Below are 24,233 nucleotides of genomic sequence, written 5' to 3' on the forward strand. Positions count from 1 at the left end.
TGGTGGGGGGGTTGTAAGGGGACACGGTACAGGAAGAGAGGAAAGGAAGGAGTGATGGGGCGGGGGAGACAAAACAGAGAACCAGGAACATGTGGGGACAGCGGAAGAGATTAAAGATGGGGAGAGGGAGAGAAGGAGAGAGGGAGAGGGAGAGGGAGAAAGAAAGATAGGAAGACAGAGAACACTAAGAAGCGGTCTTTTTACACACCTGACTCCTGACTTTACCTATGAACAGAGATGCAAGCTGTTGCCATGTAACTGGTGGGTGGAGCCTGGACCGTAGTGGAATTGTTTGGAAGCCAGCAGTACCCCTTCCCCTTCAGTTAATCTATCTCCTGAGACCACCATGTGGACTCAAGAATAGAAGAATTCCGAAGTCACAGCTATGTCAAAGATTCCACAAAGTTCATTGATTTGTGTTTTACATTTGTGGAGGGTTGAGGAGCGTTGACGTTTGTGGAGGGTTAAGGAGCACTGACAAGAACATTATCTTGAGCTGTCTATAGTTCCCTCATCACTGTGTTGACCTCTGCATCTGACCTTGTGACAATTGACCGAAACATTACATTAGCAGACCATTGGCTTCTACAAACCCAAAAGTTAAGAATGTGGTCAGATAGTATTTGAGGCCTGTGGCAAAGACTGTTCTGTTCTGCTGTAACCATCCAGCTTTCCTATCTGTCCACCAAGTATTTGAACAGTATCTTGACTTATAACTTTCTTTTCTTCTGTAATTAACAGCTTCATGAAAATATTACCTGCTTGGAGTATGGTATCTGGGTTAACCCAAATCCCTGTTTCTAGGTCACTGTCTCTCATAATCAGCTCCAGAATACAGTCACGTTTCTTCCTTTAGTAATGGAAGCAGTGTTCCCTGATTAATGGCCACTACAGCTGGGGCAGGATTACACACACCGAGAGGGCAAGAATCTCAAGAGTTAAATGGCCCTGCCCATCCCCTCCTCCTATGAAGGACCATGGGGATGGCCCTTACTTGTTGGGGGTCTTTATCTGGTAACAACCACAACTCCGTTTAAGATGGCAATGCTATGCAATGCTTGTCCTACAATAGCAAGCCTGGTCTAACGTAAACTGGCTTGTGAAACTGATAGTACTTGCATGAAAACCTAGCATTTGACATGCTCCAAACTCACTGCCTTTACCCACCCTGAGTATGATCCTATTTGGTGAAAATCATGGGGAGTGTCACACTAGGGCTGCCACCAGCTATGAACACTCAGCCGTAGAGCTGGAGCCCCAGACTGTCCTGGTTCCTGCATTGAGAGCCAGCCCAGGGCCTGTGGTTAGGTCCCACAGGCTTTTCTAGATGTAGAACAAAGCAGAAGAACTCAGGTCACCCATGTCCCCGGACTACCTGGCATCCGGGCTGGTTCAGGAACCAGTTGCTTAAGTTTGTGTCCCCTGTGGGTTACTGATAATGAAAGTTACAGTGTGGGCATCATGAATGGGTGGTGGAGCCTTGGCAACAAGGGTTCTTATGGGCAGCCTTTATGTTGTTGGAGCCCCTGGAAGGAACAGAGTGGCTCAGTCTCTTGTTCTAGTTTAAAATATGATTATTCTGCATTGCATACACTCTCTGCAAACCAGCAGGGTCACCCAGTCTTGATCTTCCAAAAGGTATGAACTACATAAACCTTTTTTATTCGTCCTCCTCCTTTTTTTGGTATAAAGTTAGCTGCTTGGGGTATTTGCTCTCCTAATGAAAACTCGACTGACGTTCTGCTATATCCCCACCCCCACCCCATTTCTCCATCCTTGCTGTCCCTTCTTGTGCTCTGCCATGGGAATCTGAGCTCCATAACATCCTTACCCATTTCTCTTTCCTCAGAGGATCACAGCTGCTCCGGCATGCCTTGTGACTTCCACCCGAGTCAGGACAAGGTATCTGGTTTCCAAGCATTTTACCTTTCCCTGAGACATTTCGATCATTAGCATACTAACATGCAAATGTAAAGTTGGGGCGGAGAAGAAGCAGGCACATCTCACCTTTTTCTTTTTTGTTGGACAAAGAACAAAGGGGGGAAAAAGCAAAGGGTCAGTGGAACGAGAAAGGAAATCTGTAGACTTAAATACCACAGAAAGACGGGTCTTTCTCTCCAAATCCCCCATATGGCTTCACAGCCAGGCTCTGCCCTGCTTCTCTCACAAGCGTGTTGAGACGAAGGAGGGAAAGGATATGTGCACTGTTTATAGAATAATTTCAAAACCAAAACTGAGCAAATTTCAATAAGAAAATGAGCTATAGATATGTATACACACATATATACTCAAACGGGGGTAGGGTTCATGTTTGCGAGTCTACAGAGAAAGAAATTGATAAGTAAAGTACTACCACACGTACTCAGCTGAGCTCAGCTCCCCAAGACACACATAAAACAGAGCAGAACCTTTGTATTTATAACACCAGGCTTGGGGTCATGGAGTGCGAGTGTAGACAGGCGGCTCACTGCCCAGCACACACTAGATGTACACCGTACGCATATGCACATATCACACACATGCACTTGCACACTCACACTCACATGCAAGCACATACATGCACACAGGCATGCATAAACAACACATAAAAACTGTGAACCACATGCAAAATGAAAAACTGACATGATGAGCATTCCTTCTCCAAAGTGTGTGTGTGTGTGTGTGCGCGCGCGCGCATAGAGAGGGGAGGGTTGTCAAACTCAACAACTTGTGCCTGTTACCCAAGTATTGTACAATTCATCAACAGCTATGAGTCCATGAATTATTTCTTTTATTCTAAAAATTTCTGAATCAAAATACTGATCTTCCCTTTCATTCCACTGGCTTGTGTGGCAGTGCGGGAGAGTGACCACAGGCAGCCCGTGGTCCAGGCACTCTGACTGCATCCTGTCTAAGGGAGTCACAGACAACTCCAGCCAACTGAGCCAACAGCTGACAAATTAAATCACCCGAGACAAAGAAGACATCCTAGCCTTATTCCTGTAATCTGGTTGTGGAGTGACAGGTCAATTAGACCTGTGTGCAGGCTCTCCGAGGAACAAGGTCCAATCCAGCCCATGGGAGGAGCCACAGAGTGCTCCCCGGCAGTGCCTGGGAGTACACGTGGCCCATTTTCCTCACCAAATGCCTCTGGTCTGGCAAAATGAGCTAGATTTATACGCCATGCGGGAAACAATGCTTTCCATAGAATGAAAGGAGTTTTTCCCAGCTGATGTATTTGAAAGACAAGGAAGCCATGAGCACCACACACAATGGCTACAGGGCTTTTACGTGTAATCCAAATGGTCCCCAGGCAGTGGTGGCAAATGCTTCAGGCAAGACATGAAGGCAGCAGGGAGGAGGGTGGATGCTGAGAGGGGATTAAACCTGAACACAACAGAGCCTCCTTTAAATTCAAGAGCTGCCCGGAACCAGGGCATCCCTCTGTTTCTGAGAGCTTCATCTTCTTTCTCTCATTTTAACCCCTAAGTGAGGGTATCACAGAGCCACAGACTGGAGCACTGGAGGCATTTTTGAAAAGGAAGGCACAGGTCAAGTCTGACGGTCTTATTCTGCAAAGAGTCAGACAGTAAAAATTTTAGTTCAAAGGCAACCACCGATCCCAAGTATGCCAGCGAGCATTGCTGCCTGCACACGGAATGTAATTCACAGAAGCATGTGGAGCAGACGTGGCCCCTAGCTTGCTAGCTCTATATCTAGGCCACTTCCTGTGTTTTAATCACGAGGATAGTTGTTCAGGACACTGGTGACTTTCCCAGACTCTTGAAAATGCTCTCCTCAGCATGTCCCTAGGCTGCTGGCTTTGTTTGTGATATATAATGTCCTGATTCCCACACTAAAGCAAGCTGGTGTCTCTGCTAATTGCAGCAAAACATTTACTCTTGACTGTTTACCTACGCAGTATATGCAACCGTGAGTACAAGAGAAGTATCAGCTACTTCTTCTTGCCTAGGACAAACCTTCTGACAGAGGCAATCTGAGGAAGGGAGGGTTCTTTGGGGATGATGGTTTCAGGAGCTTCCAGTCCATTGGATGGAGAGGGTGTGGCTGAGAAGTTCCTTGGCATGGCGAGCCTATGACAAATCCCCTCAAGGGGGACAGAACAGGAAGGTGAGAGAGCCAAACTAGGACTAGTGTGTGGTGCTGTACCTTCAAAGGGTGCCTTCAGCAGCATACGCAATGACAGCCAGCCAGCCAGCAAGAAGGTCGCTAAACCTCTCAAAACAGCACACCTTCTAAGAATGTGTGTCCCAACACATGAGGCTGTGTGCACACACACACATACATATACACATGGGAGGAACATTAAACAGAACTTCAACATTGAACTTCATTAAAAAGTATCTATTTTAATTTTTGTGGAGGTGTTTTGCCTGCATGTACACGTGTGCATCACATGTAGTCCCCACAGAGGCCAGAAGAGGGCGGTGGATTGCCTAGAATTCGGAGCTGAGAACTGAACCTGGGCCCTCTGAAAGAACCTTAGGTGTTCTTAACCACTGACCCTTCTTGACAGCCCTGGATGCCTTCATTCTTTAAAGTAAATTCACACGCTCAAAGCAAATAAATATAAGGTTGTGGGGGGTGGGGGTGGGGAATAAGCCACCATCGCCTTTCATCATCAAACTAGGACATCTGGACAACGTGTCTGACCTTGGTAGCTAGCTATTGATGTTTGAAACACAAATTTGACTTAACTGAAAATCAAGGTATTTCTTACCCGTAATGTGTTGTCTGCAGTGAACATGTAGGTATGCTGTTTCTGGTCCTTATCTCCCTCATAGTGTACTAGCAGGGTTATTACATTGGAGCAGGTAGTATAAGTCAACTGGAGATGAAATTAAGTGTACAGGAAAATGTAGGGAGGCTCTGTGAGGACATTATACCGATTTCAATGAGGAACGTGAACATTGTCTGAGATGGTGCCAGCAGGGGTCCTGGAGCCATTCCCGCTGAATGCTAACGATGACTGCGTGTACTTCATGTCGATATAAGTGGCTTATTAGGCTTATTTACAGAGCAATTAGCTATGGTGGGGGTTACAGGCAGGAGTGTGGAGTGTGGGGGGTCTTAAAGACACCCCACCGGAATTCTGCACCCAGCGTGGATAATGATAATTCTTCCTTAGCTAAGGGAATGAAAATTCCTGGAATAAAAAGCTCTTTCGGCAAAGACTGATTGACTAATTAGAACTGCAGTGATGTGGAACGGCTGGAATGTTGCAGGACCGGAAGCTGGTTACCTTATCTTGGGCTAGCTTTAGCTCCCTGAATAGTTATTCCATGCCTACCTCTGTGTTGGAACTAGTATCCATAGATTAACCTTTCTGGAATCTATTAACTTAGCAGACACCTAACTTCCACCAACTCAAAAGCTAAGATTGATATCAGATAGCATCTGAGGTCTATAGCAGAGTTCCCCCATCTTGCTTTGGCCTCCTTTCTGATGTGCACATCACTGTACTTTAATATCGCCTTATTTATAACTTAATGTGTTATGCAGCTATTAAGAAAGAAAAAAAACTGCATGAAACTGCTTCCATGTGGGAATATGGAACCTGAGATGACCCTGTGGTGTATTTTCTAGGCCTTGGTCACTCAAATTTGGCTCTAGAATAAACTCTCATTCCCTTTGCCGTGAGAGCTGTGTTTTCACACTGACAGCTGCAGAGTTGGATCCCCGGCCTGGTCCTTCCCAGCCAATAGGTTTCTCTCCCCTCCCTGAGGCCCTGTGCACTCAGAGAAGGACTGCAGGAGTGACTCATGCTCTGGTAAAGGTGTTGTGAGCCTCCTTCTGGGAGGCCATGTCGACAGTCAAGGCACACAGCTGTGCTGATATGTGCAATCTGGCACAGCTAAATGCATGAAAGCCTGGGCATTTGGCTCAGGAGATAGTCTTGTATGATAAGTAGCAAACCAAGAAGATAACGTAGAACAAAAGGGGCAGGGAGGTCTAGAGCCTTAACTGTCGACATGGCCTCCCAGAAGGAGGCTCACAACACCTTTACCAGAGCATGAGTCACTCCTGCAAACCAGCTGTATGCAGTTCTTCCCTATGTGCACAGGGCCTCAGGGAGGGGAGAGAAACCTATTGGCTGGGAAGGACCAAGCTGGGAGCTCAACACTCAGTGGGTCTAGGGACTGGGTGACCAGATGATCCTGTGGCCATGGCTGCATAGAACAAACCTAGTCAATTCATCAAACATCTTAAAGGTAACCTCTTTACAACACACCTAATTTTCTTCGGTGTCAGATTGATCCAGGGTCCGTCCTTCTACATCTTACATTGAATAGAGGTTCTACATCCCTCTATCCCAGCAAACTGGTAAGACCCACACAATCACCAGAGAGAAGTTAGAGATGCTTTGGCCTACCCAACATTCTCTAGTACACATGCCAGAGAACCCTAGACACCCCCTTAAAAATACAGTGAAGCTGGGATGTGTGGAATGACTCCCAAGATGCTCTATGGGGCACATTAGCTACACCTATTTACATATATCCTTGTACCATTCTCATTAAATGCAGTTTTCCCTTTCGTCATTGGCTAGCTGGGTATCTGCCATCACAAGTGGCATCTCTGCCCCTTAACACTGGAGGAACCTAAAAGCTTTACTAGAGATATCCACTGTTTGGGTGTCATTGGTTGTGTGAACAGAGGGGGCCTTTGTGCTCACACTGAATGGACGCAGAAGCGGCTCTCCAAGTAGGAATGGCTAAAATAACCAGCGAGGCTTCCTTCAGTTTACTGCCACAACGACCATGACAATTGACTTTTAGTTTCTGTCTGGAGATGTTTTTTTAAATAAAGACAGAGTCTTCCTGGGAAAGCCTGCTCTTTGAGTTTCGAATGGCCCCAAAGAAGAGTGAAAACCCCAAGTCTGTCTCCCAGTGCTGTTGCTTGGTGAGTCCCACAGAAATTTTGCCACAACCCCGTGTGAAGAGAGGCAGCTTTCAACCGTGATGGCATCAGTCTCGCACCCTGTCTGTGTCACATCTCCACTGAACACTGAGTGGATTCCACTTACTCCTCATAGGCTGAGCTATTGTGAACCAGTGGCTCCAGCCAGGGCTTCGATGCTGACTGTCCCCAGCTAGGAGGTATTCCTCTACAGTCTCACCATGCTTGGAGAGCAAATCAAGGGATTATAATTAAGCCAAATCCATTCAGGCCTAATCTTGTGACTCCTTATGGTAAATTCCAATACCCACCGCAACATCTAACAAATACTGAATGGTTAGCTACTCTTTCTCAAAGACCTTATTTCCAAGATATAAATAAAAGCAAGCCTCAGACCAAATCCCACCACACATACACTTATTTAACAAGCAAACAAACACCAGCAAGCAGGTGTAGCACAACTCTTCAAGGCATGGTGACATGTGTCTGTAATACCAGGTTTGGGAAGGCAGAAAGGCTGGAAGATCACAAGTCAAAGCTAGCCTGAGCCACACAGTGGAATCAAAGCAAACTGAAGCAAACAAAAGATAAACGGTTTGCCAAACTGTTCAAGATGGCTTTTTGTGTTTGGGCCACCAATGTGCGTAAAAGAGCCACCACCGGCAAATCCTGCAGGGTTCAAGGAGGATTGTGCTCCCCTCGGCAAGTCACACCCATACATCCTTTAACAGAATGACATTCCCTTTAAGAATGATCACGTGGTGGCTGGCAGTGGTGGCACATATCTTTAATCCCAGCACTGGAAGGCAGAGGCAGGCAGATCTCTGTGAGTTCGAGGCCAGCCTGGTCTACAGAGTGAATTCCAGGACAGCCAAGACTACACAGAGAAACCCTGTCTCAATCAAGCAATAAGGGGTGTGTGTGTGGGGGGGGAGATACTGGTCTAAGCAGAAGGCTATAGCTGGAATTCATCACTGAAGATGACACAGTTATTGCAGTGCTTGTACCTGTTTCCTGGTAAGGAAACTGCCTTCACCAAAGTTCCCCAAATATCCCATTTGTCTTTTCTTCTCTTGAAGATGGTGGAGATTCTTAGCTTCATATCCCATAAACCAGAGTTGATGCCTCCGAGCAAGAGGTCTCTGTGTGACCCTGCTTCACCACTGTGGTCACATGCGTTTGGATTGCTCAGAACTTAGGCCATAGAAGCTGATAAATCTAAACATCACTCATGGTTGGTGTAATGGTTCTATTCCTAGATGGAAGCTAGACTCCTTTCATGAAAAGACAGAAGACTCTTTTATTTCAGGAAATCTTCACTCTCAAGTATCTTTACCAGTGAAAGTTCATTTTTAAAGATTCATTGTGCTAATTAAAAAGGCACATACTTCACCAATAAAAATCCCTGTCTGGCAACTGCTATGTTCATTAAGATAGATTCTGGTGCTGATCAAGATTTGCATGATAGCAGTAATTGCGCTGTAGGGTAGACCATGCACTTGATCTGTGTTTTCTTTGGTAACAAAGCAATGTCACTTTTGGGAAAGAGGTGTTCTAAAGTATTGGAACAGTAACGTAAAAAAAAGATGAGAAGCTGAGACTTTATTCTTCTTGTGGGTTAGCACATTAGGCTGGCATGGAGACTGCATTATTCATAGCATTGCAAGAACTATGAGCTCTGTGTTTTCTCTTGCTCCCACAGTCCACCAGGGCCGAAACTCAGGAGCCCAGGTCGATATGGTAAATACAGTGGGTCTGCATCACAACTGATGAGCTCCAGGCTTGGGGAACCTGAAGCTTCTAGAAAATCTTGGAAGAAGCTGCAAGAAAATATCTGTGACTTTTTTTTTTTTTTCTTAATTTTTTTTTGTCTTTTTTTTTATTTGATATAATTTATTTACATTTCAAATGATTTCCCCTTTTCTAGCCCCCCCCCACTCCCCGAAAGTCCCGTAAGCCCCCTTCTCTTCCCCTGTCCTCCCTCCCACCCCTTCCCAGTTCCCCGTTCTGGTTTTGCCAAATACTGTTTCACTGAGTCTTTCCAGAACCAGGGACCACTCCTGCTTTCTTCTTGTATCTCATTTGATGTGTGGATTATGTTTTGGGTATTCCAGTTTTCTAGGTTAATAACCACTTATTAGTGAGTGCATACCATGATTCACCTTTTGAGTCTGGGTTACCTCACTTAGTATGATGTTCTCTAGCTCCATCCATTTGCCTAAGAATTTCATGAATTCATTGTTTCTAATGGCTGAATAGTACTCCATTGTGTAGATATACCACATTTTTTGCATCCACTCTTCTGTTGAGGGATACCTGGGTTCTTTCCAGCATCTGGCAATTATAAATAGGGCTGCTATGAACATAGTAGAGCATGTATCCTTATTACATGGTGGGGAATCCTCTGGGTATATGCCCAGGAGTGGTATAGCAGGATCTTCTGGAAGTGAGGTGCCCAGTTTTCGGAGGAACCGCCAGACTGATTTCCAGAGTGGTTGTACCAATTTGCAACCCCACCAGCAGTGGAGGAGTGTTCCTCTTTCTCCGCACCCTCTCCAACACCTGCTGTCTCCTGAATTTTTAATCTTAGCCATTCTGACTGGTGTAAGATGAAATCTTAGTGTTGTTTTGATTTGCATTTCCCTAATGACTAATGAAGTGGAGCATTTTTTAAGATGCTTCTCCGCCATCCGAAGTTCTTCAGGTGAGAATTCTTTGTTTAACTCTGTACCCCATTTTTTAATAGGGTTGTTCGGTTTTCTGGAGTCTAACTTCTTGAGTTCTTTATATATATTGGATATTAGCCCTCTATCTGATGTAGGATTGGTGAAGATCTTTTCCCAATTTGTTGGTTGCCGATCTGTCCTCTTGATGGTGTCCTTTGCCTTACAGAAACTCTGTAACCTTATGAGGTCCCATTTGTCAATTCTTGCTCTTAGAGCATACGCTATTGGTGATCTGTTCAGAAACTTTCTCCCTGTACCGATGTCCTCAAGGGTCTTCCCCAGTTTCTTTTCTATTAGCTTCAGAGAGTCTGGCTTTATGTGGAGGTCCTTGATCCATTTGGATTTGAGCTTAGTACAAGGAGACAAGGATGGATCAATTCGCATTCTTCTGCATGCTGACCTCCAGTTGAACCAGCACCATTTGTTGAAAAGGCTATCTTTTTTCCATTGGATGTTTTCAGCCTCTTTGTCGAGGATCAAGTGGCCATAGGTGTGTGGGTTCATTTCTGGATCTTCAATCCTGTTCCATTGATCCTCCTGCCTGTCACTGTACCAATACCATGCAGTTTTTAACACTATTGCTCTGTAGTATTGCTTGAGGTCAGGGATACTGATTCCCCCAGATTTTCTTTTGTTGCTGAGAATAGTTTTAGCTATCCTGGGTTTTTTGTTGTTCCAGATGAATTTGATAATTGCTCTTTCTAACTCTGTGAAGAATTGAGTTGGGATTTTGATGGGTATTGCATTGAATCTGTATAGTGCTTTAGGCAAAATGGCCATTTTAACTATATTGATTCTACCGATCCATGAGCATGGGAGGTTTTCCCATTTTTTGAGGTCTTCTTCCATTTCCTTCTTCAGAGTCTTGAAGTTCTTGCCATACAGATCTTTCGCATGTTTGGTAAGAGTCACCCCAAGATACTTTATACTGTTTGTGGCTATTGTGAAGGGGGTCATTTCCCTAATTTCTTTCTCAGCCTGCTTATCCTTTGAGTATAGGAAGGCCACTGATTTGCTTGAGTTGATTTTGTAACCTGCCACTTTGCTGAAGTTGTTTATCAGCTGTAGGAGCTCTCTAGTGGAGTTCTTTGGGTCACTTAGGTAGACGATCATGTCGTCTGCAAATAATGATAGTTTGACTTCCTCCTTTCCAATTTGTATCCCTTTGACCTCCTTATGTTGTCGAATTGCCCGAGCTAGTACCTCAAGTACAATATTGAAAAGATAAGGAGAAAGGGGGCAGCCTTGTCTGGTCCCTGATTTCAGTGGGATTGCTTCAAGTTTCTCTCCGTTTAGTTTGATGCTGGCTACCGGTTTGCTGTATATTGCTTTTACTATGTTTAGGTATGGGCCTTGAATTCCTGTTCTCTCCAAGACTTTAAGCATGAAAGGATGCTGAATTTTGTCAAATGCTTTTTCAGCATCCAATGAAATGACCATGTGGTTTTGTTCTTTGAGTTTGTTTATGTAGTGGATTGTATTGATGGATTTCCGTATATTGAACCAACCCTGCATTCCCGGGATAAAGCCTACTTGATCATGGTGGATGATCGTTTTGATGTGTTCTTGGATTCGGTTGGCAAGAATTTTGTTGAGTATTTTTGCATCGATGTTCATAAGGGAAATTGGTCTGAAGTTCTCTTTCTTTGTTGGATCTTTGTGTGGCTTTGGTATCAGCGTAATTGTGGCTTCGTAGAAGGAATTGGGTAGTGTTCCTTCTGTTTCTATTTTGTGGAATAGTTTGAAGAGTATTGGTGTTAACTCTTCTTTGAAGGTCTGGTAGAATTCTGCACTGAAACCATCTGGTCCTGTGCTTTTTTTGGTTGGAAGACTTTCTATGACTCCTTCTATTTCTTTAGGCTTTATGGGACTGTTTAGATGGTCTAGTTGGTCCTGATTTAATTTTGGTATTTGGTATATCTGTGACTTTTACACTAAATAACTTTGTCCTACAGACATAAGAAACCCTCACCTCTGTGGGATCTCCTAAGTCTGTTGACAATAAAGATGTATTAGTTACCATTCTGCTGCTATCACAAACTATCACAATTATGGTGCAGCTTAAGAAAGAAGGGGTTTATTTGGGCTTGTGGTCCCAGAGGGGTTCAGTCCATCATGGTTTGGAAGGCGTGGTGCCAATGCAGCAGCAGGAGGAGGAGGAAGCAGAGAGAACTAAAAGTAGGTTGAGATTATAAACCCTTAAAGCCCATCCCCAGGGATGTATTCCCCATCAAACCCCCATCTTCAAAGGCTCCAGAACCTTACTAAGCAGTGCTGCCAACCAGGGACCAAATGCTCAAATATGTGATCACATCGGGGACACTTCTCATTCAAATCACCACTGCAGACACGTTTGAGAAGGCAGTCCAGAATAAAGTACCTCAAATTTCAAGTCTGAGAAACATGGAAATACGGTGATATCCATGGTGCCATGTTCATGCAGTGCACATAAAACTAGTTCATGTGTAACTGGGCAGGCAGGCAACTCACTGGGAAGACAAGCCACATTTTCATACATGCGACTTAAAGTCAGAACTGTGCATGAGACATATTTGCACAATACGTATTGAAATAAGGATGTTTTTCTCATAGCATTTCTTGCAAGCACTTTCACAGATAATGAATCACATCTTTACAGTTTCCACTCTTCCTGGGAGATCTGAGGCTCCTGAGGGGTCTTAAGTTTAGGGTTCAGGTCATTATACTTTCTGAGGTCATATGACCAACGTTGTCTGCCAGAAGGGCTAAATCGTCAGACATCAAGAATGTCTTTGATCAAAGTATAAAGCTGTGAACGTTCTCTCTTGAAAATAAATGCACGGAGAAATAAAAATTTAAAAACACATAGCATGTAAAAATCACACAAAACTTCAGTAGCTCTCTGAAACCTATGGCAATGAACTGAGTTGTCTAGAGTCCACAAACTGAAATCCATCTGTGTGTCAAACATTCCTGTATCACTGAACTCATTTGCAGTACCATGGGCAGAAAAGCAGTTGTTCACCAAAATGAGTGCATTCATACTAAATAAATAAATAAATAAATAAATAAATAAATAAATAAAATATAACATTCTAAAAGACACAAAAACAAAGAGCAAGGTGATGCTATAAAACACGATTCTGAAATAACTGTGATCAGAAAAAAATATGATTAAAAATAATAGAATAAGGCTACGAGGCATACTATACATCAATAAATAAAAATATGACAGCATGACATAAAAGCAAAGAAAGGCAACAGCAGAGCCAGAAAGGCCGGGACTCCTTTAACCTCTGATACTTTGTTTCAATGGTCCATTTCTTCCTGCCCGTTGAGATGGATCAAGTTCTGAGAAACAACCCGAACCTCAAAAATACACCCCAAGACCAATTCAATTTAAAATGTTTTCTGGACAAACTAACATCCAAGCAGAAGACAGCAGAAAACCGTCAATGGCATATAAAGAGCATCAGGGCAACATTGACCCTAAGTTTCCATAAGTGCTTTTTTTTTTTTTTTTTATTATTATTCGATATAATTTATTTACATTTCAAATGATTTCCCCTCTTCTAGCCCCCCCACTCCCCGAAAGTCCCGCAAGCCCCCTTCTCTTCCCCTGTCCTCCCACCCACCCCTTCCCAATTCCCCGTTCTGGTTTGGCTGAATACTGTTTCACTGAGTCTTTCCAGAACCAGGGGCCACTCCTCCTTTCTTCTTGTACCTCATTGGATGTGTGGATTATGTTTTGGGTATTCCAGTTTTCTAGGTTAATATCCACTTATTAGTGAGTGCATACCATGATTCACCTTTTGAGTCTGGGTTACCTCACTTAGTATGATATTCTCTAGCTCCATCCATTTGCCTAAGAATTTCATGAATTCATTGTTTCTAATGGCTGAATAGTACTCCATTGTGTAGATATACCACATTTTTTGCATCCACTCTTCTGTTGAGGGATACCTGGGTTCTTTCCAGCATCTGGCAATTACAAATAGGGCTGCTATGAACATAGTAGAACATGTATCCTTATTACATGGTGGGGAGTCTTCTGGGTATATGCCCAGGAGTGGTATAGCAGGATCTTCTGGAAGTAAGGTGCCCAGTTTTCGGAGGAACCGCCAGACTGATTTCCAGAGTGGTTGTACCAATTTGCAACCCCACCAGCAGTGGAGAAGTGTTCCTCTTTCTCCACACCCTCTCCAACACCTGCTGTCTCCTGAATTTTTAATCTTAGCCATTCTGACTGGTGTAAGATGAAATCTTAGGGTTGTTTTGATTTGCATTTCCCTAATGACTAATGAAGTTGAGCATTTTTTAAGATGCTTCTCCGCCATCCGAAGTTCTTCAGGTGAGAATTCTTTGTTTAACTCTGTACCCCATTTTTTAATACGGTTGTTTGGTTTTCTGGAGTCTAACTTCTTGAGTTCTTTATATATATTGGATATTAGCCCTCTATCTGATGTAGGATTGGTGAAGATCTTTTCCCAATTTGTTGGTTGCCGATTTGTCCTCTTGATGGTGTCCTTTGCCTTACAGAAACTTTGTAATTTTATGAGGTCCCATTTGTCAATTCTTGCTCTTAGAGCATACGCTATTGGTGTTCTGTTCAGAAACTTTCTCCCTGTACCGATGTCCTCAAGGGTCTTCCCCAGTTTTTTTTCTATTAGCTTCAGAGTGTCTGGCTTTATGTGGAGGTCCTTGATCCATTTGGATTTGAGCTTAGTACAAGGAGACAAGGATGGATCAATTCGCATTCTTCTGCATGCTGACCTCCAGTTGAACCAGCACCATTTGTTGAAAAGGCTATCTTTTTTCCATTGGATGTTTTCAGCCTCTTTGTCGAGGATCAAGTGGCCATAGGTGTGTGGGTTCATTTCTGGATCTTCAATCCTGTTTCATTGATCCTCCTGCCTGTCACTGTACCAATACCATGCAGTTTTTAACACTATTGCTCTGTAGTATTGCTTGAGGTCAGGGATACTGATTCCCCCAGATTTCCTTTTGTTGCTGAGAATAGTTTTAGCTATCCTGGGTTTTTTGTTGTTCCAGATGAATTTGATAATTGCTCTTTCTAACTCTGTGAAGAATTGAGTTGGGATTTTGATGGGTATTGCATTGAATCTGTATAGTGCTTTAGGCAAAATGGCCATTTTAACTATATTGATTCTACCGATCCATGAGCATGGGAGGTTTTCCCATTTTTTGAGGTCTTCTTCCATTTCCTTCTTCAGAGTCTTGAAGTTCTTGTCATACAGATCTTTGACATGTTTGGTAAGAGTCACCCCAAGATACTTTATACTGTTTGTGGCTATTGTGAAGGGGGTCATTTCCCTAATTTCTTTCTCAGCCTGCTTATCCTTTGAGTATAGGAAGGCCACTGATTTGCTTGAGTTGACTTTATAACCTGCCACTTTGCTGAAGTTGTTTATCAGCTGTAGGAGCTCTCTAGTGGAGTTCTTTGGGTCACTTAGGTAGACGATCATGTCGTCTGCAAATAATGATAGTTTGACTTCCTCCTTTCCAATTTGTATCCCTTTGACCTCCTTATGTTGTCGAATTGCCCGAGCTAGTACCTCAAGTACAATATTGAAAAGATAAGGAGAAAGGGGGCAGCCTTGTCTGGTCCCTGATTTCAGTGGGATTGCTTCAAGTTTCTCTCCATTTAGTTTGATGCTGGCTACCGGTTTGCTGTATATTGCTTTTACTATGTTTAGGTAATAAGTGCTTTTTATGGTGTCTAAAAGGGGTGCACAGCTAACAGGCACTATAACAAATGATGACTCTTTTAAAAGAGATTAGCGCAATCCCAGCATTGGTTGGCGGTTGAACATCAAGAAATCTTACTTCACACAGGTTCTGTGGTGGCACAGAGCTTTAATCTCAGCATAGATGCAGGCATATCTCTGTGAGTTCTAGGCCAGCCTGGTCTATAAAGCAAATTCCAAGAAAGGTAGAGCTAAAAACACTGACTACATTTCTTTTTCTTTTTCTGGAATTGCTGAATTTCATTGCCAGAAATTGCTGCAACAACCTGGGGGGCGGGGGCAGGGAAGGCAGCAAGAGCCCTTCCCAGGCTGCAGGGGCAAAAGTTGTAACCCCTCAAAACCTATTACCTGGTTCTTTAAGCTATGACTCAGCCTGGCATACTTGTGTTGAGGCTGTGAGACACGGGCCTGGATCTTGACATGGGGTGCCACCCACTTTTGATTCAGCTCTTGAGGCAGAGTGTCCATGAAAAGCTTAGGCCCAGGCATGGTGGGACATGCCTTTAATCCCAGGAGACTGAGGCAAGCAGATCTCTGACTTGAAGGCTAGCCTGGGAGAAATTCCAAATCCAGGTGTGGTAGTACATACCTTTAATCTGGGCCACGCCTTCTGCTAAAGGCCAACATAAGGACACTGGAAGAAGGAAGACTCACTCTTCTTTGCTTGCTTGCACGTACTTGCCAGCACATCTGTTGGAACCTACTTAAGGATTCTAGCTTACACAGAAGACCAGCTGAAACAATGAGCCTTGTGGGACTGAGCAACTAGTAGATTTTTGGACTTGCCATTCATAACTGCCCATTGTTGGGTTAGTTGGACCGCAGGCTGTTAGTCATTACAATAAATTCCCTTAATATATGGATACATTTTATAAGTTCGCTGACTTTAGGGGAACCCTGACTAATATAGTGGTCATTATTTAAATGGCAGCGAGAAGGATTTTTTTCTTGGATTAGAAATGCAAAGAAAGACACCCCTCTACACACACACACACCATCTTTTCACTGCTGGGAATACTTAGCACGCACCAGCAGCACAACCTCCAGGACAGAAAACACGGTGGCTTCTTAATCAAATTAAATAGCAAAATGAAAGCAATAATTACTCAAATTTCCTTGGCAAATTAGCAAGACAAATTAATTGAAACGCTCCTTTTGAATATAAGGATATAATTATAAAGTCTTCGATGGATAAAGATATCTCTGAGGCATGAATTAAACCAATTGGACAACCTAATTATGGGCACCCCAGGTTTAATATAGTAAAAAAAAAAAAAAAATGCATTAAAAGCACATATTAAAAAAACGGCCCCATCAACAGCAAATCTCTGCTGGGCTCTCCTTATATGTCAGTCATTCTGCTGCATCCTGAATTGTTCCTATCACTTACACTCCTGTTCCTTCAACAGATGATGGAGACAATCACCACAGCTGAAATGTACACTGCTCAAGCTATCATTGATCCTTGTCACAGCCACAGGCAACATGGATGAAGTAAACTCAGATGCCCGAGATAATGGTGACTTTTCTCCTCTTAGCCTCGATAGCAGCTCACAAATCACCATAAGAAGCTAATTCAGACAAACTCTCCCCAGCAGTAGATTTCTGTTTCAGGGTAGATGCACAGGCAGGCTGGCCCAACTCGAAAGGTGAGTGAGACCAGAGAGAGAGAGAGAGAGAGAGAGAGAGAGAGAGAGAGAGAGAGATGAATGAGCCTAGGATAACGGCAGGCTACAGAGGGCAAATGGTTGCAGACGGTTCTTCTCAAACATGGACCTCAGAATGCATCTCTGAGACCTGGCCCAGTTAAGTCTGCACCTTAGGTCTGGCCTTGTCCTATACCATCTGAAATGTCCTCTTGGATTCAGTCAACTTAAATCAGATTTTTGTAATCTAACCACAAAAGCATCCTAATTTACATAAATGGTCAGTCTTTGAAATACCAATGAGGGGGAGAAATGGCTAAGCAGTTAAGAGTACTATGCTTATAGAAGCCTGGGTTTAGTTCCCAGTACCCACAAGGTACCCATGGTCTCTAACTGCAGATCTAGGGGATCTGATACCCTCTTCTGACATCTATGGGCATGAGGCACACATGCAGAGCACATGTATTCATGCAGCCAAAACATTCATATGTATTTAAAAATATATAAAATAAATAAACACCACTGAGAAAATAATAATAATTTCTGAGATAAAAGAATGAAGCAGCATTTACTTTCTCAACAAGACTACTTCTGATTCTTATGTCAAAGACTGATAACTACTGTCAAGGTAGATGCAAGGTTGGTGGAGATTCAGACATTCACTGTCCAACCTGGTGGGAGTCTTAATTCTGTTTTTAAATGAGTAAATTCATAAATATTCCTTTCTTCTTCATAAATCAGTGTCATTCACAGAGTAGCATCGTAACACTATCTGACTGGCCCAAGTAGTTACTGTCGCAAAGCTGGCTCTAAGCTCTGGAGTTAATGTGAAAATACTGGACAAATCAGTGACAGGGAAACTATTAGGCATGCAAAGAACAAAATGTTGCTGACATCGGCAAACAGTCTTCTTTTTCCTCTCTAGAAAATGGAGACAGGTCTGAGCTAGATTCTTCCCATATTGTATTATGGCCAGGAATGGAAATGTTCTATGAAAATCTTTCCTGCCTATTATGTACATTTTCTGGAACAGTTAAAATGCTTTCTCTGGAGGTTCTTGCTAACTTCTAATCTAATGAAGTTACTTTGTATCTTGGCTTATAATTGAGATGAAACCCTGTTGCAAGGTATTTGATCACACTGTGAATCCTGAGAGTGTGTTATTTAATGGGAAACCTTGTTTCTTGTAGTGGTGTGGCTCACCTTTAACACACACCTTTAATAACTTTGGCTGGAATATAGACACACCCTTAGTACATAACTTTAATCCCAAATTATAAACTATAAAGGTAAAGTTAGTTTGTAGAAGGTAGCACCCATAGTTGAAAGTGATGTTTAATTGAGTGGCAGAGAAAGTGATGGATCAGACTAAGATTTGACAGAATAGGGTACGCCCAACTCTCACAAGAGGGAGGAAAGAGAAAGAGAAGCTGCTTAAGGAGAGAGAGAGATGGAGAGAGAGAGAGAGAGAGAGAGAGAGAGAGAGAGAGAGAGAGAGAGAGAGAGAGAGAGAGAGCAGATTGAATCTGTCAGAATTCAATGACAGATTAAATTCTGGAGAGAAGTTTGAGTTAGAACAAGGAAGGGTGATCATAATTCTCAGAGGCTAAAAATATTCTAGGCCTAGATTACATTGTTAGAAGCTTCCAGGACTAGGCCTAGGTTAGCAGATGGAGGCAATAAGCCTCTGAGATGACAATTACTTCAGGCAAATAAAATTAATTTTATTGGGAGAATAAAAGTTGCTTCTACAAAACCCTGCTTAAACAGAAAATCTAAACATAAAGAAGGCTTCTTCCTGGACAAATCCATTCATCATCACCTTCCATACACCCTCAAGGACACCCACACTCAATCTGTACCTATACAAATCCTATACAGCCCTGAGGGTTCAGCTATGACAGCCCCAGGGAAGGTCATGTGGTCCTGAGTTATGACTGGTAATCACAACATCAAGCTGCTTTTAGTAACAAGTAAGTAATGGAAGCACACAGTGCCCAGTAGGGAAATGAACGGCTGTGTGAGCAGTGTCTGAAGATCTAAGGGAAGGCAAGATTCAGAGGTGACAGATCTTGGGCTGGCTTTGTTGTCCACCTCTTCTCCTCTCTGCTGCTTACTTACTCCATTCTGGAGTGTGTGTGTGTGTGAGTGTGTGTGTGTGTGTTGAATGAAATATTAAAAAGTAGAACCAGCTTATTCCTGCGCGTGTGCCTCTGCCCTGGCAGCCTGGCTGGCCATGTATTGGTGAGCAATGGCCGACTTGTTTTTGTCTTGTGGAGATTCTGACTCTGAATTCAAAAGTCTTTCCACCCAGCTCGCTAGGTTCCTACTAGTGAGTCACTATCACGCTAATCCCAGGCTTCAATCCCCCACGGCCTTTGCGAAGCACCTCAGGCAAACCCACACTTGGCCCCCGTACCTTTCTCTCTTGAACCCAGACAAGCAACACAAACTTAGTTCAGAAACAATGGTAACTCAGTCTCTGGACACAACAACTAAAACCTAATCTTACAAGCCTAATTAAAATCTGATCTCTCTGGTGGCAAATCCTTGCAGATCCGCCATGATACTAGGAAACTACTCTTCTGCTGTCCCAGTCCCAAAGACATCTAACTCTCTCCTGCTTCCTCTCTCCTTCCATCCAACCAGGAAGTCCTGCTTGCTTGCCCAGTGATTGGCTCCTTTATTCACTGGGGGATTGTTTCACAAGAACAGCACCAGGCCCATCTACAACATGTGTGTGTCAGGGGCTGGAGTAGGACAGTGTGGTTCTTCTATAGGCATATGACCCTTTCCTCAGAAACCTCAGAGGACATCTCCAGGGTCACTGGCTCTTTGATGCACACACCAGTGTGAGGGCTGCTGTGGGCCACAGTGGGTCTGCGGTACTTGACACACAATTTTCTTCCACTGCCCATCAAGGCATTTATATAGCACAGAAGGATAACAGAACAGGGCTGTGCAGTTGGTTTTCCACTGTCCCAAGCACATCACCGGCTGCTGTAAGGGTCAGTGAGTGAGTGAGTACACACTTTCAAAGAGGAACAATTTTCTAACATGTGATGGGTCATGTTTGGCCAGGATCACACACCATCTTCCTGTAGTCCCACTGTCTGCCTTTGTAAATAAATATTGCCCCCTTTCCATATCATGTTCCAGTTGCTAGGTTGAGTAGTCATGGCAGAGACAAATGCTGGCCAACATCTAGCCTGATCTCACCAACTGGAGTAGAACAGTATCAGCAAGGCAATCAGCACGCCTGCTGTAACAGCCACACTTTCCACATCTGACGAGCTTCAGATGGCTTAATTCCATCACACCTGTTGGTGTGATAAAGGGGTTGTTTCAGCTCACAGTCCATCAGAGCAAAGCAGTCAGAGCAGCAGGAGCCTGAGGGAGTTGGTCACATGTCACCCATAATTAAGAAAAAGAACAATTGATGCATTCATGCCAAACCCAGCTTACTTTCTCTGGTCTCATATGGTTTAGAATACCCTGACTAGGAAGTGGTGCCACCCACAGTGGGCAGGGCTTCCCACCTCAACTAATGCAACCGAGATAACCCCAGACACTTGCCCACGGGTCAACCTAATCTGAACAACCACTCACTCAGACTCTCTTGCTAGGTGATTCTGGAGTGTGTCAAGTTGACAATTAAAACAGAGCAGTACAAGTACATATTTTATTTTATTTTTTAATATTTATCTCTCTTGCTAGTTTTAAATTCCTGAAGGGCAATTATTAGGGCAACAATAGGACTTGTTTTATTTCTTGCTGATGCCATCTCCCTGGCACCTTGTGAATGGCCTGGTGAATTTCAGGCTCCATCATCCTTTGGGAGGAAGATGTGCCCATACATTGGTCTCCAGAGGAAGGAGACATAAGCTCAGATTCTCATAAATGGCAGAAGCAGGGATGACTGTGGCTCTCAACGGGTACCGCTGAATGTTGGACTCAGAGTGCTATCCACAGACAGGCTCACCCACAGACTCATGCCAGGCTCATCTACCCTGCCCTAGGTGCCTTGTCAAGTTAGCTTCACAGTTTGTGACTCACTAAAGCCCGAAAGCTCAGCATGGTCCCTGTACAGAGGGAGGGCGACAGTTTCCTGTGGGAGGTAAGCAAGTTATGTGGGACAGGTCCCTGCTTCTCTTCTGAAGTCTTTGGAAAGAAAACAAAAAATGTCAGAGTTCCCCAAAATAGAACCTGTACAAAACAGCTCAATAATCAAAAGCTATTTACTCAGGGGACCTAGAGGCCATTTTTACCTTTAGATAAAGTCAGTTTTCTTCCCCCCTCCCTCATCATCCAGTCTAAGAGAAAGATAAAAACAAATGGGCAGAAATTAAATCTCACTAGGCTCTTGAGTTGCTAATGTGGTTTTAGTAACATAAACTAAGTAATTAAGAGGCTGGAGAGATGCTTAGAGGTTGAGAGCACTGCTCTTCCAGAGGACCCCAATTCTGTTTCCAGCACACATGTGGCAGCTCACGGCCACCTGCAACTCCAGTTCCAGGGCATCTGGTGCCCTCTTCTGGCCTCAGAGGACACTGCAGGCACATTGGCACATAGTCATGCACCAAGGCAACATTTTTACTTATATACATAAACTAAAAATAAATCTTGAGAAATTATTATAAACAAAAAATAAACAGTGAAAAGGACATTCAATTTTGTTTTAATTGGGCATTCATTTTTTGTTGTTTTTGTTTTTGATGTGCAGTGTTGATAAAGCACAGGATAGTGGGGTCCAGCAAGTCTCCTTACACTCTGCTAATTAATTCAACAATGCATCAATCACAGCAACAGGTCATCGGAGGACAGGATTCCGGTCAAGTTGGGGCCTGTGTTAAGCAGCTAGGAATGCTTCAAACACCAGAGAAAGGAAAAGCCAAGCAACATCTTAAAGTATTTCCTCTGGACATAGTATGCAAAAGTAGTCCAAACTCGGGCAAGCTTGTACTGGAAGAGCAGAGAGGATATTCCTGAGGAATCTATGCATATTAGGAGCACACTGCTTTCTACTGAGAGAGCCAGTGTCCCTCTGAGGAGAGCAAGGTGACTGGCATCCAGTAAGCCAAAGAAAAGCCACTTCATTTTCACACTCTCACTTTTTTCATTATTCACTTATTTTCTTTAAACACTGTTTAGCTATGCAGCACATTGTATTAACAGAAATAGTCATCACCATTATAACATAAAACAAAAATTCAAAACTACTGATTTGGGATATACTAAAAAACCACTCTCTCAGAGTGAGAAAAGGTCATTTCTCTCAGAATTGTTCTTCTTGGAATCGAATGCCTTATGTGAGCGGTAGATGTCTAGGATAGTAATTGCATGTGATAGGGATGGCAGCCTCTGGTCCGTGTGGCAGAGGGAACAGACTGGCTGCTCTTGGCAGTCACAGAAGCACATCTGCCCTGGATAAGACACCTTGGGTTTTGGAAGAAGATCAGAATCGGGGAAAGACACTCTGACCTGCCTGAGCCCTCTCCCCAGAGACAGGTCATGAAACCTAGGACGACAGTGAACTCCCTCCAGGCGGGGCATAAGAGCCGCAGTGTCTGCACCGGAAGGGTATCTCTTCAGTGCAGACACACAGAGAGGGAGGCGGACATACGCCCTTGCTATTACTATTGGCTCACACCCCACACAGCTGTCCAATCACAGCTCTGAGTACTCATTCAACCTGCACAGGAAACCATGGGTTTAGCATCTACACAATGTCTTTACCTTCTCATCAGAGCAAAGGCCCCGTAAAACTTATTTTAAATACATTTACATGCTTTTCCCTATTAATCTACCTTTTGCTATATGGGTCTGAGTCATGAACTCAGTTTTTAAAGGCCTCATTCTTTCCTCTATTAACTCCAATTCCAGAAAACACTTCCAAGAAACTTAATTAAGTAGAGACAACACATATTCAATCAAACACTTCATTAGAGCACACCTTAAAGCAATGGGAAGTGAAATAAACTTATTTTCTCAATTGAAAAGAAATAGGGGGTGGTTAGATCAGCATACATTTATTGACTGAATAAAGCAGTCCCTATTTGCCACAAATTAAAATCGTGAATACTATGTAGCATGCACACCATTAGGAATCCTGGAGTCTGCAGAGCAAGTAGCATGCACTTAGCTACAAGTGGAAACACCTGAACTTCTTCATTAGCTCACAGACAAGCAAAGCCACACGGGCCCTGCAGCCAGGAGCTTCCATCCACTGCTGGTATCCATGTGTTCTGTGCTCAGGACCCTGGGCAGCTCTCTTCTCCCTCTATTTTCTTTTCTTTCCCTTTTCCCTTTTCCCTTTTCCCTTTTCTTTTCTTTTCTTTTTAAGATTCATTTTATTTTATGTATACAAGAGCTCTACCTGCATGTATACTTGAGTGCCAGAAGGGGGCATATGATTCCATTACAGATGGTCGTGAGCCACCATGTGGTTGCTAGGAATTGAACCCAGGACCTCTGGTAGAACAGCCAGTGCTCTTAACCGCTGAGCCATCTCTCCAGCCCCTCTTCTCTCCTTTCACAAAGTGTTCCACATCCCAGGGAGAAACTTTACCCTCATTGTTATTTCCTTGATTGCTATGTTTGCCTGTGAATTTCCCAGAGATATTTTCAGCTTGAATAATGAGTGATAAATATATAATTTTGAGCAAATTAACCAGAGGATATACAAGCTCATGAGAGCAAGGCCATTTCTTAGAATCTGCAATATAAACCATAGTGCTGGCAAACAGTAGGGTATCAATGACTCTTCAATAAACAAATGGATAAATGTTTGTCCGTATGCATTATGTAAGTATGTATGTAAGTAATACATGCATATGTATGTATGTATATGTGTGTGTGTATGCCAAACATAGCCCCAGACTGTCTTCCTTCTAGATAAGCTCCCTTTCTAAGAAGTATAACAAGAACTCACCCAAGTCAAACTGGCCAGAGATGTAGCCGCAAGTCTGCCGGACTTCCTCACTGTCCCAGCCCAAGGGGTAGAGGGCACAGCCAGCACCAATCAACAAGCCTGTGAAGAAGAGAGAAAACAGAAAGCCTTACACATCAAAGTTCAGAAGTGACAGAGCTATAGCGCCTGCTCTTTGAAAACAACACATTAAATTCCTTTAAGCAATGTAAAGTCAGTTAGAATCCAAGAACAATATTGAGTCTGCTTAAAGTAAGAATAAAAACAGTAACAACTCAGTTTGTTT

General features: G+C 43.4%; 1 protein-coding gene across 1 annotated transcript in view; it reads right to left on the reverse strand.

Annotated features, from left to right (window-relative positions):
- The window catches only part of Lhfpl6 (LHFPL tetraspan subfamily member 6), a 203,014-nt gene that overhangs the window by 8,062 nt on the left and 170,719 nt on the right, over positions 1 to 24,233 (reverse strand). The window contains exon 3 of the mRNA XM_052180532.1: positions 23,951 to 24,049. Within this exon, the coding sequence (XP_052036492.1) occupies positions 23,951 to 24,049 (99 nt within the window). The remainder of the gene's footprint in view (positions 1 to 23,950; positions 24,050 to 24,233) is intronic.

This window comes from Apodemus sylvaticus, chromosome 4 (genome assembly GCF_947179515.1).
Source record: "Apodemus sylvaticus chromosome 4, mApoSyl1.1, whole genome shotgun sequence".
NCBI classification, from domain to species: Eukaryota; Metazoa; Chordata; class Mammalia; order Rodentia; family Muridae; genus Apodemus; species Apodemus sylvaticus.